Below are 12,307 nucleotides of genomic sequence, written 5' to 3' on the forward strand. Positions count from 1 at the left end.
TTTACTTTGCATCCTGCTAAAATAAAAATAAAAGAAATAAGAAAAACATGAATTCTGTCTCAAATTCCAGTTAATAATGTGGATGAAATGATGTAAAACCTGTAACACAATGACACTGTGGTGATGACGTCCAGACTTACCGTGTGTATTCTTCCTGAAGTTTACTCGGATCAGTTACAAAGAATTTGACTCTGAAGCTCAGGTTATGTGGAGACCCTCCTGAAGGAAGTCAGGAGAAACATAAAGCATTTCAATTATATTAATATCTCATGCATGTATACCATTTATACAATTAACATTTTCTCCACATCATTTTTCATTCACAAAACTCTGCACAAAGAAAAAGCGAGTGGTGTCTTCAGCCGGTGAGTCAATCAACCGAAATAAAAACAAGAGTTGAAGTACAGTTCAATCATTGCTGCAGGACGACTGCCGGCTCCACTTGAGCTACTCCTTAATTGTCCTGCATGTTACAAATTCTATTACTCATTATCAAAACRAAAAAAAAGAGCAGAGTTGAAATGGAGTTTAATCATTGCTCCAGGCRTTTTCAGAATGGTAAATGACATCATGGACTTTTGCTGGAGGCAAAGTGTGGATTGTTAAATGTTACTGAGACTAAACTGCGGATAGGAACACACTGAAAAGTGATCAAGTTGGAGTAGGGTGAACTTTTCTGATGGTTTGGTTAAGAGTTCAGGTGGTGTGTGGTGGATTTCACCTACTTTTTAACTGTTTCCTGATGGGCTTATTGGGATCCAGCCAGCGCTGTAAAATATTGATAAGAACAGACTTAGAGTCACTCTGCACAAAGCTGGACCACATCATTTCAATTATTCACCGGTGGCCGTCAACACAAACACAGAAACCTGCCAAAGGCTCACACAGATGAAAACAAAACAATCAAACAATCAAGGTAATAAAAAAGGGAGGAAAAAAAAAAACGCAGGCTAGAGCTGAAACAATTAGTCAAATTAATCGTGTTGACTCATTTATTTAAATAATCTGCAAATAATTTAGTAAACAATAAATCAGTAATTGGAGTATATAGATTCAAAAAAGGCAATTTGCTGAAAAACAACACATAGCTCTAAGGCAAAACTGCACAAAAATATATAGATTTTGCAAATTATAGACAGGTTTTATGTGATAAACATAACAGGCGTTATGTTTATCACATAAACATAACACCTGTTACGCTCTCTCATGAAAATGAAGGAGCATTTATGAATGTTTTACTGTTGTCATAAAGTRTCATTTGGTAAATAATGACACTTTTAATGCAAAGTTGCTCTAAAAGTTGCATTGAAAGTCCATTAAAAGTGCCAACTTTGCATCATTAACAAAATAATACTTTAATGCAAAGTTGGCACTTTTAACAGACTTTCAATGCAACKTYTAGAGCAACTTTGCATTAAAAGTGTCATTATTTACCAAATGACACTTWATGACAACAGTAAAACATTCATAAATGCTCCTTCATTTTYATGAAAGAGCGTTACAGGTGTTATGTTTATGTGAAAAATTATTTACCAAATGAGATTCATAAATGCTCCTTCATGCTCATGACAAATGTTATGTCATATTTAAATACATTAAGTGTTACCAAATAAATCAACAAATTGGTGAACAGTATCTTTTTATTTAGTTTCAGATGCATCCTTGTTAGAATGTAAAACGTTTGAAATAATTGCCTTTTTACACTCAAGTATGGAAGATATTAAGTTAAGTCAGTTTTATAGAAGKMTTAAAATCCCACAGATCTTTACTACATAAATCCACAATTGATGGCACTACAATAACACACAAACACGCACACTGCAGACTGAGAGCAGGATACTAACTGGTGTGTCTGAGCCATCATCAGCCAGGTGCAGGCCAAAGTAGTCTCTCTCGGTCAGCTCCAGGTGCTTAAACACGACGTCCAGCAGCACCTGGCCGTGATCCGACTTCTGCGGAGAAGAAAAGAAAAACAACGAATGAGCTCGCTGCTCGTTGTGTTGCTTGGCAAAACGGTCTGCGAATCCCATCTTGCAGCTCCCCCYTGAAAGGTCAGGGAAGAAACAGCGAGCGAGCCGAATCCCCTTTTCCCACCACAGACATCTAAATTATTTAAAAACACCCTCGCTGCTGCAGAAACATTCCATCCATTTAAAATTTATCTGCAACTAGTCCGTGTTGAGCCTYATTTCATATGGTTCCAACCGCATTGGGGAGTTACATGTTTAAGGAWTTAAGCTGATGAACTCCTGTGGGCTGCTGTTTCTTTAAATTTATCTCCATATTGAGCAGAAATATGTTATCACAAACACTTAATGACGGTATTTTCACATTAATGAACAGAATCGATCTGTTAAAACAACTTAATTCAAATCCAGCTGACTTCAAAATCATCCAAACGGAAGCGGGACCTGACCGTGCATTCGAAAGAGAGAAAATAATTTGACTTTTGGACGGACTGCGGTGAACTGGATGCGAGCCAGACAGCGAAATGTCACACTAATGGAAGGGGGAAAAACGTAAACAAGGGGAAGGCAACTCAAAGAGTGAACAGAGTGCCACTTAGAAAAGAAAGAACGGCTGGAAAAAGCGAGGAATAATTGATCGAATCCATCATTAAAACCTCATCGTTCTGAGAGAGCGTAGGACGGGCGAGAGGATAAACTGTGGGAACACAAGTGGAGCAGAAATTCACACCTGATCCTGTAACTTTGAGAGCAAGAGGGAGAAGCAGAGTGTGGAACGCCATCAGCGCTCCCACGGGAGAAAAGTCACACACACACACACGCACGCACGCACGCACGCACGCACGCCCGCACGCATACACACGCACGCACGCACGCACGCACGCACACGCACACACACACACACACACACACACACACACACACACACACAGTTTGTGCTTTCGTCCACTTCTCCTGTTTGCCCTGGTGACACAGTTACACAGTTTTACAGCGCAGGGTGTGTGAGCGAACGATAGCTGACAGTTGACATGTTGACATGGCAGCCCTCTAGGAGAGCTGGCAGGGAGCATGTGTGTGTGTGCGTGTGCATGCGCGTGCGTGTGTGTGTGTGTGTGTGTGTGTAGTCGACGGCTGTCAAAGCTCCATTAAATGTTAGTGAAGCCTGTGTGCCCCTCTGTTCTTTTTCAGCATTTGAACTTGTGAAGTGGWGTAAAACAACTGCTGGGAATAATTAACATAAGAGCAATCAGTTCACAATGAGGTCGTTAGGGCAGCAGCAGTGGTGGTTTTGCTTGTCTTTTTGGCAGAACAACAGTCATATTAGATGGAGAACATCTGCAAAGATCAATATTTAAGTGTTACCAGAGATTCTCACTTAGATCTAGGTCTGGACTTTGACTAGGCCATTGTAACGTGTTTACACACCTGTTTTGGTTGTGAAAAGGACGTTTTCACACCCTGTTCACTGATTGATGTAATTGATTACATCTGATTGGCCAAACTCTACTGATATTTAGAAAGAGAATGAGTGGCCTACACACAAAGCGATGATAAATTCTTATGATCTAGTTGCATCCCACTTATAGAGACAGGCAGGTACTTTACAGTCACATAGTGCCATTATTTAGAACAATCAAATAACTATGTTACCTTCCGTTGCTATAAAAATGCCATGTATTACTTAAAAAAAAATGTGACTTTGTAATTTAACACCTTGAAATTGGGCCTCTGTCTCTTTAAGAAAGCCATCACAACGTTTTTACCAGCGTTGCACTGAGAAGTAGTTGGTATAATGAGCTCAGCAGATGTTTCACCAGGTGTTTACTAATTGCTGCTGGCTAGTCTTTAGGAGCTGATTGGGATTTCATTCTCGAAGGCGGCGCTCGGTCCACCCAGGCGTTTTGCACAGCTGACTGGCTGCCATGGGTGATTAAATAATTTCTCAAAAATGCATGAAAGAACATTTCAACATGTTGTGAAGACATTATAACACGGTTTAAAGCTCAGAAATGTCAAYTGTACATAATACTGCCCTTTTAAAAGAAAAATTGAAGTGAAAAACATTTCTGTTTGTATCACGTTTATCCTCTCTACATGAGAACTCTAGAGCTTTTCCAGTGCTTCTCCTTTGTATGATGCAGCTTTTCAGTTGGATGTGGAAGCCCTCTGAGTCTCACACTGTGCTCGCTGAAAGCGTGCACACCGAATGTGAGCCAGCGCAACGGCAGACAGCCGTATGTTGTTGAAATAAAAACTGAATCACACAAATATGTCCGCATGCGGTCCTTTTCAGTCCTCTTACCGAACAAAAATTTTAAGAGTAGCTGATAAGCTGATGGGTCGAACTCATGGAGAATGTGTCACCAAGTGTCACACAATGTAAACTACTGGAGACTTTCAAAGGGGGGGGGGAACAAGCGAAAGAATGCAAATGAAAGTAGAAAGAGACACTGAGGGAGACTAGAGAAAGCATGGAAGAAAAGAGGTGATTGACGATGCGACCGGGTGAGACAAACGCTCTTTGTGCCGACTGAAAAAGTGTCTGTGTGCATGAGAGTGAGGAGAGAGGAAGGAGACATGGTGATAAAGAGCAACCACGAGAGACTGGCTGAGAGCGGGAGGAAAGGGGGAGAAGAGGGGGAAGATGTGATGATAAGTTTTATACCCTTGAGGTTTATCTTTGGCATCAAAGTGAAAAAAACAGACCCACAGACAGTGGCTGGAGTGACACTGAAGGGGGAAATCCCAATGTCTGTGTGCCTAGTGACACATGGACTTCCCTTCTGCAACAGGAAACAAGACTGAACATGGAGGATGAGTTTGTATTTTAGGAGAAGGGAAGTTCAGGAACGTTACAGAAAGACTGTAGACAGGAAAACATGATCATGAAATAAAATGTTATACTTACATCCATCAAMCTAAAAACGAATCATGTCTTTTCAGTACTTACTAAATTACTTTCTCTTCCACCTATAGATTTGACTTTTCCCAAATTCCTGGTTAATCAGTTAATTAGTTGCTTGTAAAATGAATTCCTGTCTMAACATTTAAACCACAGTAATGGTCCTAACTCCAGCCACTTATAAAGAATTTAATAGTTTGAATGCAACCCGAGTAAAAGAAAGAACTTTGCAACTTTCTCTACGAAAGCCCTTTTTATGTCTGGACTTTAACTGGATTATTCAATCCAACTTTGGATATRTTTTTATCYGTATGACGAACCTCTGACCAGGGGTGGGTATTTATAGTATAATTTATCGGTAAGAATTTCGATTTATCGTTATTACAATAAATTCCAATTAATGGTTAAAACTCCCAAAACTGTTCATATTAGTGGGATTATTAGTTTTACTAGGTTCTGCGCTGTTTGTTTATATGAAAAAAAAAACAATAAACTTGAAAATATGATTAAATGCAGTTACTGTGTGCAGTTTAGTAATAACAATCCCACTTGTTTATGTGCCTGGTATCCTAGGGAAACGGATTGTTTTTCAAGAGCAGTATTTCCGTTCTGAGGCTGATTGCTGTAACACAAAGTCATACAGTTACCTAAGAAATAGCAGTAAATAGTTCTAATCATCACTTTTATCATTATCAGTACCACAAAATATTACCACAAAATATTGTGAATGGAAGATAAGTGAAACATACAGCACACTAATCAGCTRATTTGAATTGTCTTTATTATCTTTGGACCGGCAATGAATTTCAATGAGATGAAATAAAATTTCTGGTTTCCCACATTCCTGCCCAAATTCACTCTCACTACAGTAAGGAACAGATACCTATTGAAATATTCCAAACTGGACAATAAATCAATTTTATCTGTGATCATATTTTCTGTTTATTGAGGATTTAATTTTTAGAAAACTTGGATTTTCTTTCTTTTTTTTTTTTTTACCAACGCAATTCTTGCGATTCTATAGTTTCACCCAAAAAGTACCCTTTTATTTTTGACAGCATGTTTTATARCTTTGACTTATTTTGACTTTTATTTCAGGTGAACAAGGAATGACTGAGATATAAAGCCTTTTTTGTTTTAGATATTTTCTGTCATTTGAGAAAAGCTCTGGATATAAAGAAGAATAAAACAATAGGAGATTTTATTTTTAAGCTATATCCACCCCATCCTTAACTACAATCGAACCAGACATCAGCCTGTTAGAGTGACTTGAAAATGGAGAAGTGGCTCTGTGTTTAGCTCTAAATACTCTGTATTTAGCTCCAACCATGCTCCCATCAGCTCTTACTAGCTTTCTTGTCTGGTTAGGCATTTTATGGGTAACCAGACTTTCTCTTTCTTTTTTAATTGGTGAGAAAGTTGGTGTTTCCTGGAAACAGTAAGAAACTTACCAGCACTGGTTTATTACTGGTGGCATAAAAAAAAGTCCACAGCGATATCATGCTGAGCTGGTCTCCATTCAATCAGTTTGATTTAGTAAAGAGGAACAGCAGCAGCGTCATGTTGCCCAATCACTCTGTGAAAATGAGATTGTAGATTTTACTGAGAATTATGACCTCGGTGAACGACTAAATCAAACGTATTTCACAAGAAGTTGAAGTGTTGTAATCACAAAACAACTGAAGATAGATTAAAGGAAATTCAGCGTAACTTTATAAGGAACTATAAGGCTACGTTTGGAAATTGATTCAGAAATGTTGGTAATAAGAGAAATTATGCATTTATTTCCACATCTGGTAATATTAGTGTGGTCTGTATAGCAAAGTGATGCTGCTTTTAGCTCTGCTGCATACTTTATGACCAAATACCTCTTCCAGGCAGCTGAATGTTTACATGGCGAGAAGTGGTTACTATGGTAAACTCTGCAATACATCTAAATAAATTATCCCTCTGACCTTTTTTTCTATTATCTGAAAGAAGCATCCATCAACTTGAGCTTTTAAGCTACTCCTCAAGCTTTCTATCTACAACTGATTCTGCCCGATGTTAATTATAATTTCCGTCCATCTCAGATCACCCATGCAGCCTCTCGCATGCACACAAGCTCGCTGGTTTCCATGACAGTAAGTGACTGCTTCTGGATTTTCACTCTCCACTAGAATCGCTGGCGGGCGGCCAGGAAGAGGATCAATGGAAGTATTGTTGCTCGGAGGATGGCTCGTCTTTCCAGGAAGTTGCTGCGGCTGTAGGCTTCTGATCAATGACACCGACAGAGACCGAGTCGCTTCATTCAGCGTCACGCGGGGAGGACTGAGTAGCGCTGACGGAGTCGAAGACAAAAGCTCCCAGAAGCGCAAAGAAGACAATTTGATGAGTTTCAATGAGATGTTTCTGACCCTTTTAACAAATAGTAAAAAAGTTATGGTTTTTATAAATTATTTAAGAATTGGTAGATTGGTAGATTTATTTATTTTTTGTTCCCAAAATTTCTGGTTAAGAAAGAGTGTTTATAGAAAGTTTCCATGACAATATTTTTAAAAAGTACTTAAAAATGATCAAATATGCAACGTCCTTGAAAAAGAGTTTATATCAGTTGAACTTTTTCGCATTTTGTCATACCACAACCACAATCTTCAATGTAATTTGATGGAATTCGTTGTTTGCATGTAAAAAAAATAAAAAAGACAACTTCTCCTTGTAAATGATATCTTCATACAGCGTAACAGTCTTCCATCAGAAGCCTCTTTCATTCATTGCAAGACTGACTGCTACTGGAGATCCTTCCTGCCACAGCATCCTCATCCATAACAGCTCTCTCAAGATATGGATCATATGAGTAACAACAAGTGTAGTTGAACTGAACTGAAAACTTGCTAGAAGCACCAGAAGACTTAAGACTGGAGTGGATGTTCACCTTCCATCAAAGCAGGAACCTCAAACACAAGGACAAAACTACAAGAGACTGGTTTGGACCAAAACATATCCTACTGTGAGAATGGCCTAGTCAAATTTCAGCAACAGATTGTTTGTCAAAGACACTTTCCATTCAATCTGACTGACAAAGAAAACTGAAGAGACAGAACAAATTTAAATTTTTAATAAAAACTATGAACATTTAATCTTCACTTCTCTTTTTCTTTACCACTTTGTGTTGACCAATCATATAAAACATGTTTCCAGACTGGAGCAGTGTTTGATCCATATATCTTTCAGTTTTCCTTCTTAGTCCCTCTTCCCTGCTCCAAATTAATTTCACTTTCAAATCGCCTTTATTTTGACCTTACTTAATTTGAATATTCAAAATTTTCTCATATTAAGCGTTAACCATTTTAAATAACTTGAGAATCTGTGTATTCATTTATAGGGTCTATTTCTCATGTCAAGCATTTAGTTTTTCAGACGGATAATTTAATATTTCATGCCGAGGGGGTCGACTATGATCACAGCTCAGAATCCGTAGCAGTAAACCACACATAAAGAAGATTAGAAAGCACAATCACCGCGCAGCAGACACAGAACGGCTTTGTTATGCATACATTTAATATTTTTATGAATAATATGGCTCCACACACATATGCTATTTTCTACACAATAAGGATGTGGTCTGTCAAAAAGGAGCAATTTTTGACTCAAAGGGAAATTCCAGACTCATGCCGACATACATCTGATCAAACACATGACAAAGAGCCTCATGGAGCCAGAAAGAGACGTGACTAAAGACTGTAAATCATGAGCTTATTCGCCGCTTCCGGTTTTGGTTCATCCATGTGTTTCTGAAAGCGACGACTCGTGATGAGACACTTGGGCCCATGAACTTAATTATCGCCGTGGAAAAGAAAAATGGACACAACAGTGTGGGTTGGGTTTTACATGTATTCCAACGAAGGTGTACAGATATATGTAACCTCTAAACCAGATGAAGATGAGGAGGTGAGGAAGAGGATGGAGAACTGTGGGAGGAAATGGGGGAGCAACATGAGAAGGTATGGGGGTCTTTTTAGTTTATTTTGTATATTTGGTAAGAGATGCTAACACATCCAGAAAAAAATTAAAAATAGTTTTTTAAAGAACAAAATTATATTGAGTCAGACGCAAGTACAATAAATCTGATAATCCTCCAAATATGTATTTATTTCAGTAATTCAGTTCAAAAATATTCACTTATTGTAATCCAAAAACTTTGAACATTTAAATTCCGTTTCACTTTTTCATCCATCGCATAGAAATGCCTACAGTTTCCCCTGTTTGTTTATTTAACAGAACTATATTTAAGCATTTACTTCTATTAATTTTKATTATGACTTACAACTCATACAAATCCAAAACTAGAAAGTTATAATGATGCAAAACCAACAAATAATGTATATATTTTAAATACAGAAATCAAGGCCTTATTGTGGTTATGGGAAAGACTGCTAACTTGACACGTGAGCAGTCACTGAATTTTGAGGGGATGACAGAAAAGGTCTCAGCTGACTGTTCATAGAGGACTCTCTGTGGAAAGTTGAGTGAAGGGAAAAAGTGTGGCAGAAAAGCAACAGGGACAGCCCCAGTCTTGGGAGGACTGTAAAGTAAGTTTGTTGTGGTATGCAATTAAGGAATTAAGGAACTAAAATAAGCCTGATAATTTTCATTCTGATGATTTTTTTTTTTTTTTTTTTTTTGTCATTATCCATTTTATTTTTGTTTTATTTTGGTTATTTAAAATATCTTCCATTTCTTGTATTAAGTGTTCTTTAAAAAATTAAAGCTTATTGGTCTTTGAGAGGGCAAACTTGTATGATTATGCTACAATCAATATATTACTTAAATCAGGCGTGTCCTCTTTCCAAATGGAGCAAAATTTTCCTTTTGACTTGGAAATCAAGCTCTCAGAAAGTTGGGACATGGGTTTAATTTTCCAGTAGGTCAAACTGAATCTATGGAGGCCTATTAAGAGGAAGACAAGAGGAACACCAGAGGAAATAATAATAATTCAGAAGAGCTGAAAGCTGCTATTAAAGCAGGTTGACCTTACTTAACCCCACAGCAGGCAGGCAGATCGCCTTCATGCCACGCTCTACTGGTGCAGTAGTTCAAGCAAAACGAGTCCCGACCACATATTGAGCGCCTACAGAGACCAGTGAGTGGTTGACATATCTGTATTCATTTGGTTTCATGTAATATCCTCTTATAAGAACTGAACTTGGGGTTTCCATTAGCTGGTAGTCATAAAATAAAAAGAAATTAAGGCCTGCCATATGCACTCTGCATAATGAATCTATATAAACCGAGTTTCACTTATTGAACTCAATTACTGAGATTAATTACCTCTTAAATGACAATCTAAATTATTAACAAGCACCTGTACACGGCTTTACCGATTACATAAAAACCAGGTGGCAATGTGTGAATGATAAATAGCCCATGCGTGCTTTTGTCCCATGAATGCACTGGGTTACTTACGTTGACTTTGAACGCCTGCACAGTGTTGTCCAGCAGCAGCACGTTGCACACAACCTGTGTGTGCTGCCTGTCTCGCTCCAGCTCCGTCGCCCGGACATTGTAGGATCTGCCAGCAGGCAAGCGGAAGCGCGCGCTCATCACGCTCCTACCAGGCTCTGCAACAAGCCAACAAAAGGCACAAGATAAAGACAATGTGTTAGAGAAATGTTTAAAAAAAAATTTTTTTTTAAAAAGGAAAAATGTTGAGTTATTAAGCTGCATTCAAATCTAACATTTAGGCTGCAAATAGATTGTTAACAATGCAAGACTCAATGTTGCAAAACAAACGAGAAATGTGGAAGAGTAAAAGATATAGCCGATGTATGTACAGTGTGTTGTAGTTTTCTCCAAATGACTCAGTGAAGGCAGCCAGTGAGAAATGCAAGCCTGTGCAGGCAGCAGAGAATGTGTTTCATCAGAAAAGAATGTCTATCAGAGGCCAAGCTCAAACCTTCGCAAGTTTTGAAAAAAAAATTAAAATATACAGATATTAGGTAAAACATGGGTTAAAATCTATCAATCACTGCATAGCACATTTCAGCAACGATTCAGTTCTCTACATCATAAAAACACAAAAATACAGTCATCAAAAAACACCATACAGTCAACAATTTATTGTTTGGAATCTTTGCACTACACAAAATAAAATATAATTTTGTAGTGACACAGAACAGTTTCACAACAGGCAGAAATAATTATTCTAATAATTTTTATTTTTTGCTTTTGTGAAATAGACAAATAAAAAACACCCTTCCTCTGATGCACACGCTTTTAGTTTAAACCTAGCAAACCATGATGAAAATATTGTGAAAGTTTTGCGATAAACAATAATATTGTCATTTGGAACCATTTGAGCCAATATATTGATAATGGCATAATAATGCAATTAGACATAAACCTGTCAAAATAACAAATTTAACTGGATGGTGAATTGTTCCAAAAATTATTGCAATAAATGATAATATTGTTGTTTTGAGACCCTTTTCCAGTAATATATTGACACCACACTGCAACCGGAAGACATTTAAATATCTAAAATAAAACAACCAAAAACAATAAAAAGGAAATAAAAACCAATTACAACCAAAGCTATAAATAATAATCAGAATATAAATGATCAAGCTCAATTGAATTCATCGTGTGATTGAGTATTATGAGATGCTTAATTTCATGTTTTTTGGACCATTTTAAAATTAGTTTGACTGTAGTCCTATACAATTAAACAAGATTAAAGTATTTTTTAAAACATTCAGTCCAATTTAGGAAAGTAACCAAAAACCAACTAATGTCAACTGGTCATTCCAATTTGAATACATATTACTAATATAGAAAGTAAACCCTATACCACACTGCTGAATAATATCTCCTCCTATGATTGTGAGTGGCTGGTAAGATGATGGCAGTTGTGTCTCATTTTCTCATTATTACAGGATTAACAAATCAAAACTACTTTGTTTCACACATTGTGACGCTTACTGCCTCCATGTCTGACTAAATGACTCAAGGCAGTCAAGACCAAACCAAGAACTAAACTCCAGTTTGCACAGTTCAGAACAATGTTTTTATATTTTGCTGAATATTATAAACTTTTGAAATGGGAGCTGCTATATGAACACCAATAGCCTGGTGAGTGAATGCTTCATTTTTGATAAACGGTGCATGTTGAGGGTTTGCTGTGCATGCCAATGGCTTGTCATAACAGATTATCTCAAAGCTCCGAGACCACTAGCAGATGGTGAGAACGAATACTCACTAATAGCCACACAACAACCCACCTTCCACCCGCCACACATTTACCGAAACATCATACATCTGTACAGAGTGTACTTTCTTGCACACTTTCTGTTACTTCATCTTTTTACCATCCATAATGGCTCCTAACCTAAGCTGGTGAATGAAGTGCTTTTCACAAGTGACCTTCCATACACCTTAACAACATCATTCCATCTAGTTA

The 12,307-nt window shown here is 37.6% G+C and overlaps 1 protein-coding gene across 1 annotated transcript in view; it reads right to left on the reverse strand.

Moving 5' to 3' along the window:
* Positions 1–12,307, reverse strand: part of ptpn4a (protein tyrosine phosphatase non-receptor type 4a) — an 84,519-nt gene that overhangs the window by 39,169 nt on the left and 33,043 nt on the right. The window contains exons 2-5 of the mRNA XM_008402567.2: positions 10,315–10,469; positions 1,845–1,952; positions 726–768; positions 141–219 (exon numbers count right to left, since the gene is read on the reverse strand). Of these exons, the coding sequence (XP_008400789.1) occupies positions 141–219; positions 726–768; positions 1,845–1,952; positions 10,315–10,452 (368 nt within the window). The 5' untranslated portion in view covers positions 10,453–10,469. The remainder of the gene's footprint in view (positions 1–140; positions 220–725; positions 769–1,844; positions 1,953–10,314; positions 10,470–12,307) is intronic.

The sequence above is a fragment of the Poecilia reticulata genome, linkage group LG2 (genome assembly GCF_000633615.1).
Source record: "Poecilia reticulata strain Guanapo linkage group LG2, Guppy_female_1.0+MT, whole genome shotgun sequence".
Taxonomy (NCBI): domain Eukaryota; kingdom Metazoa; phylum Chordata; class Actinopteri; order Cyprinodontiformes; family Poeciliidae; genus Poecilia; species Poecilia reticulata.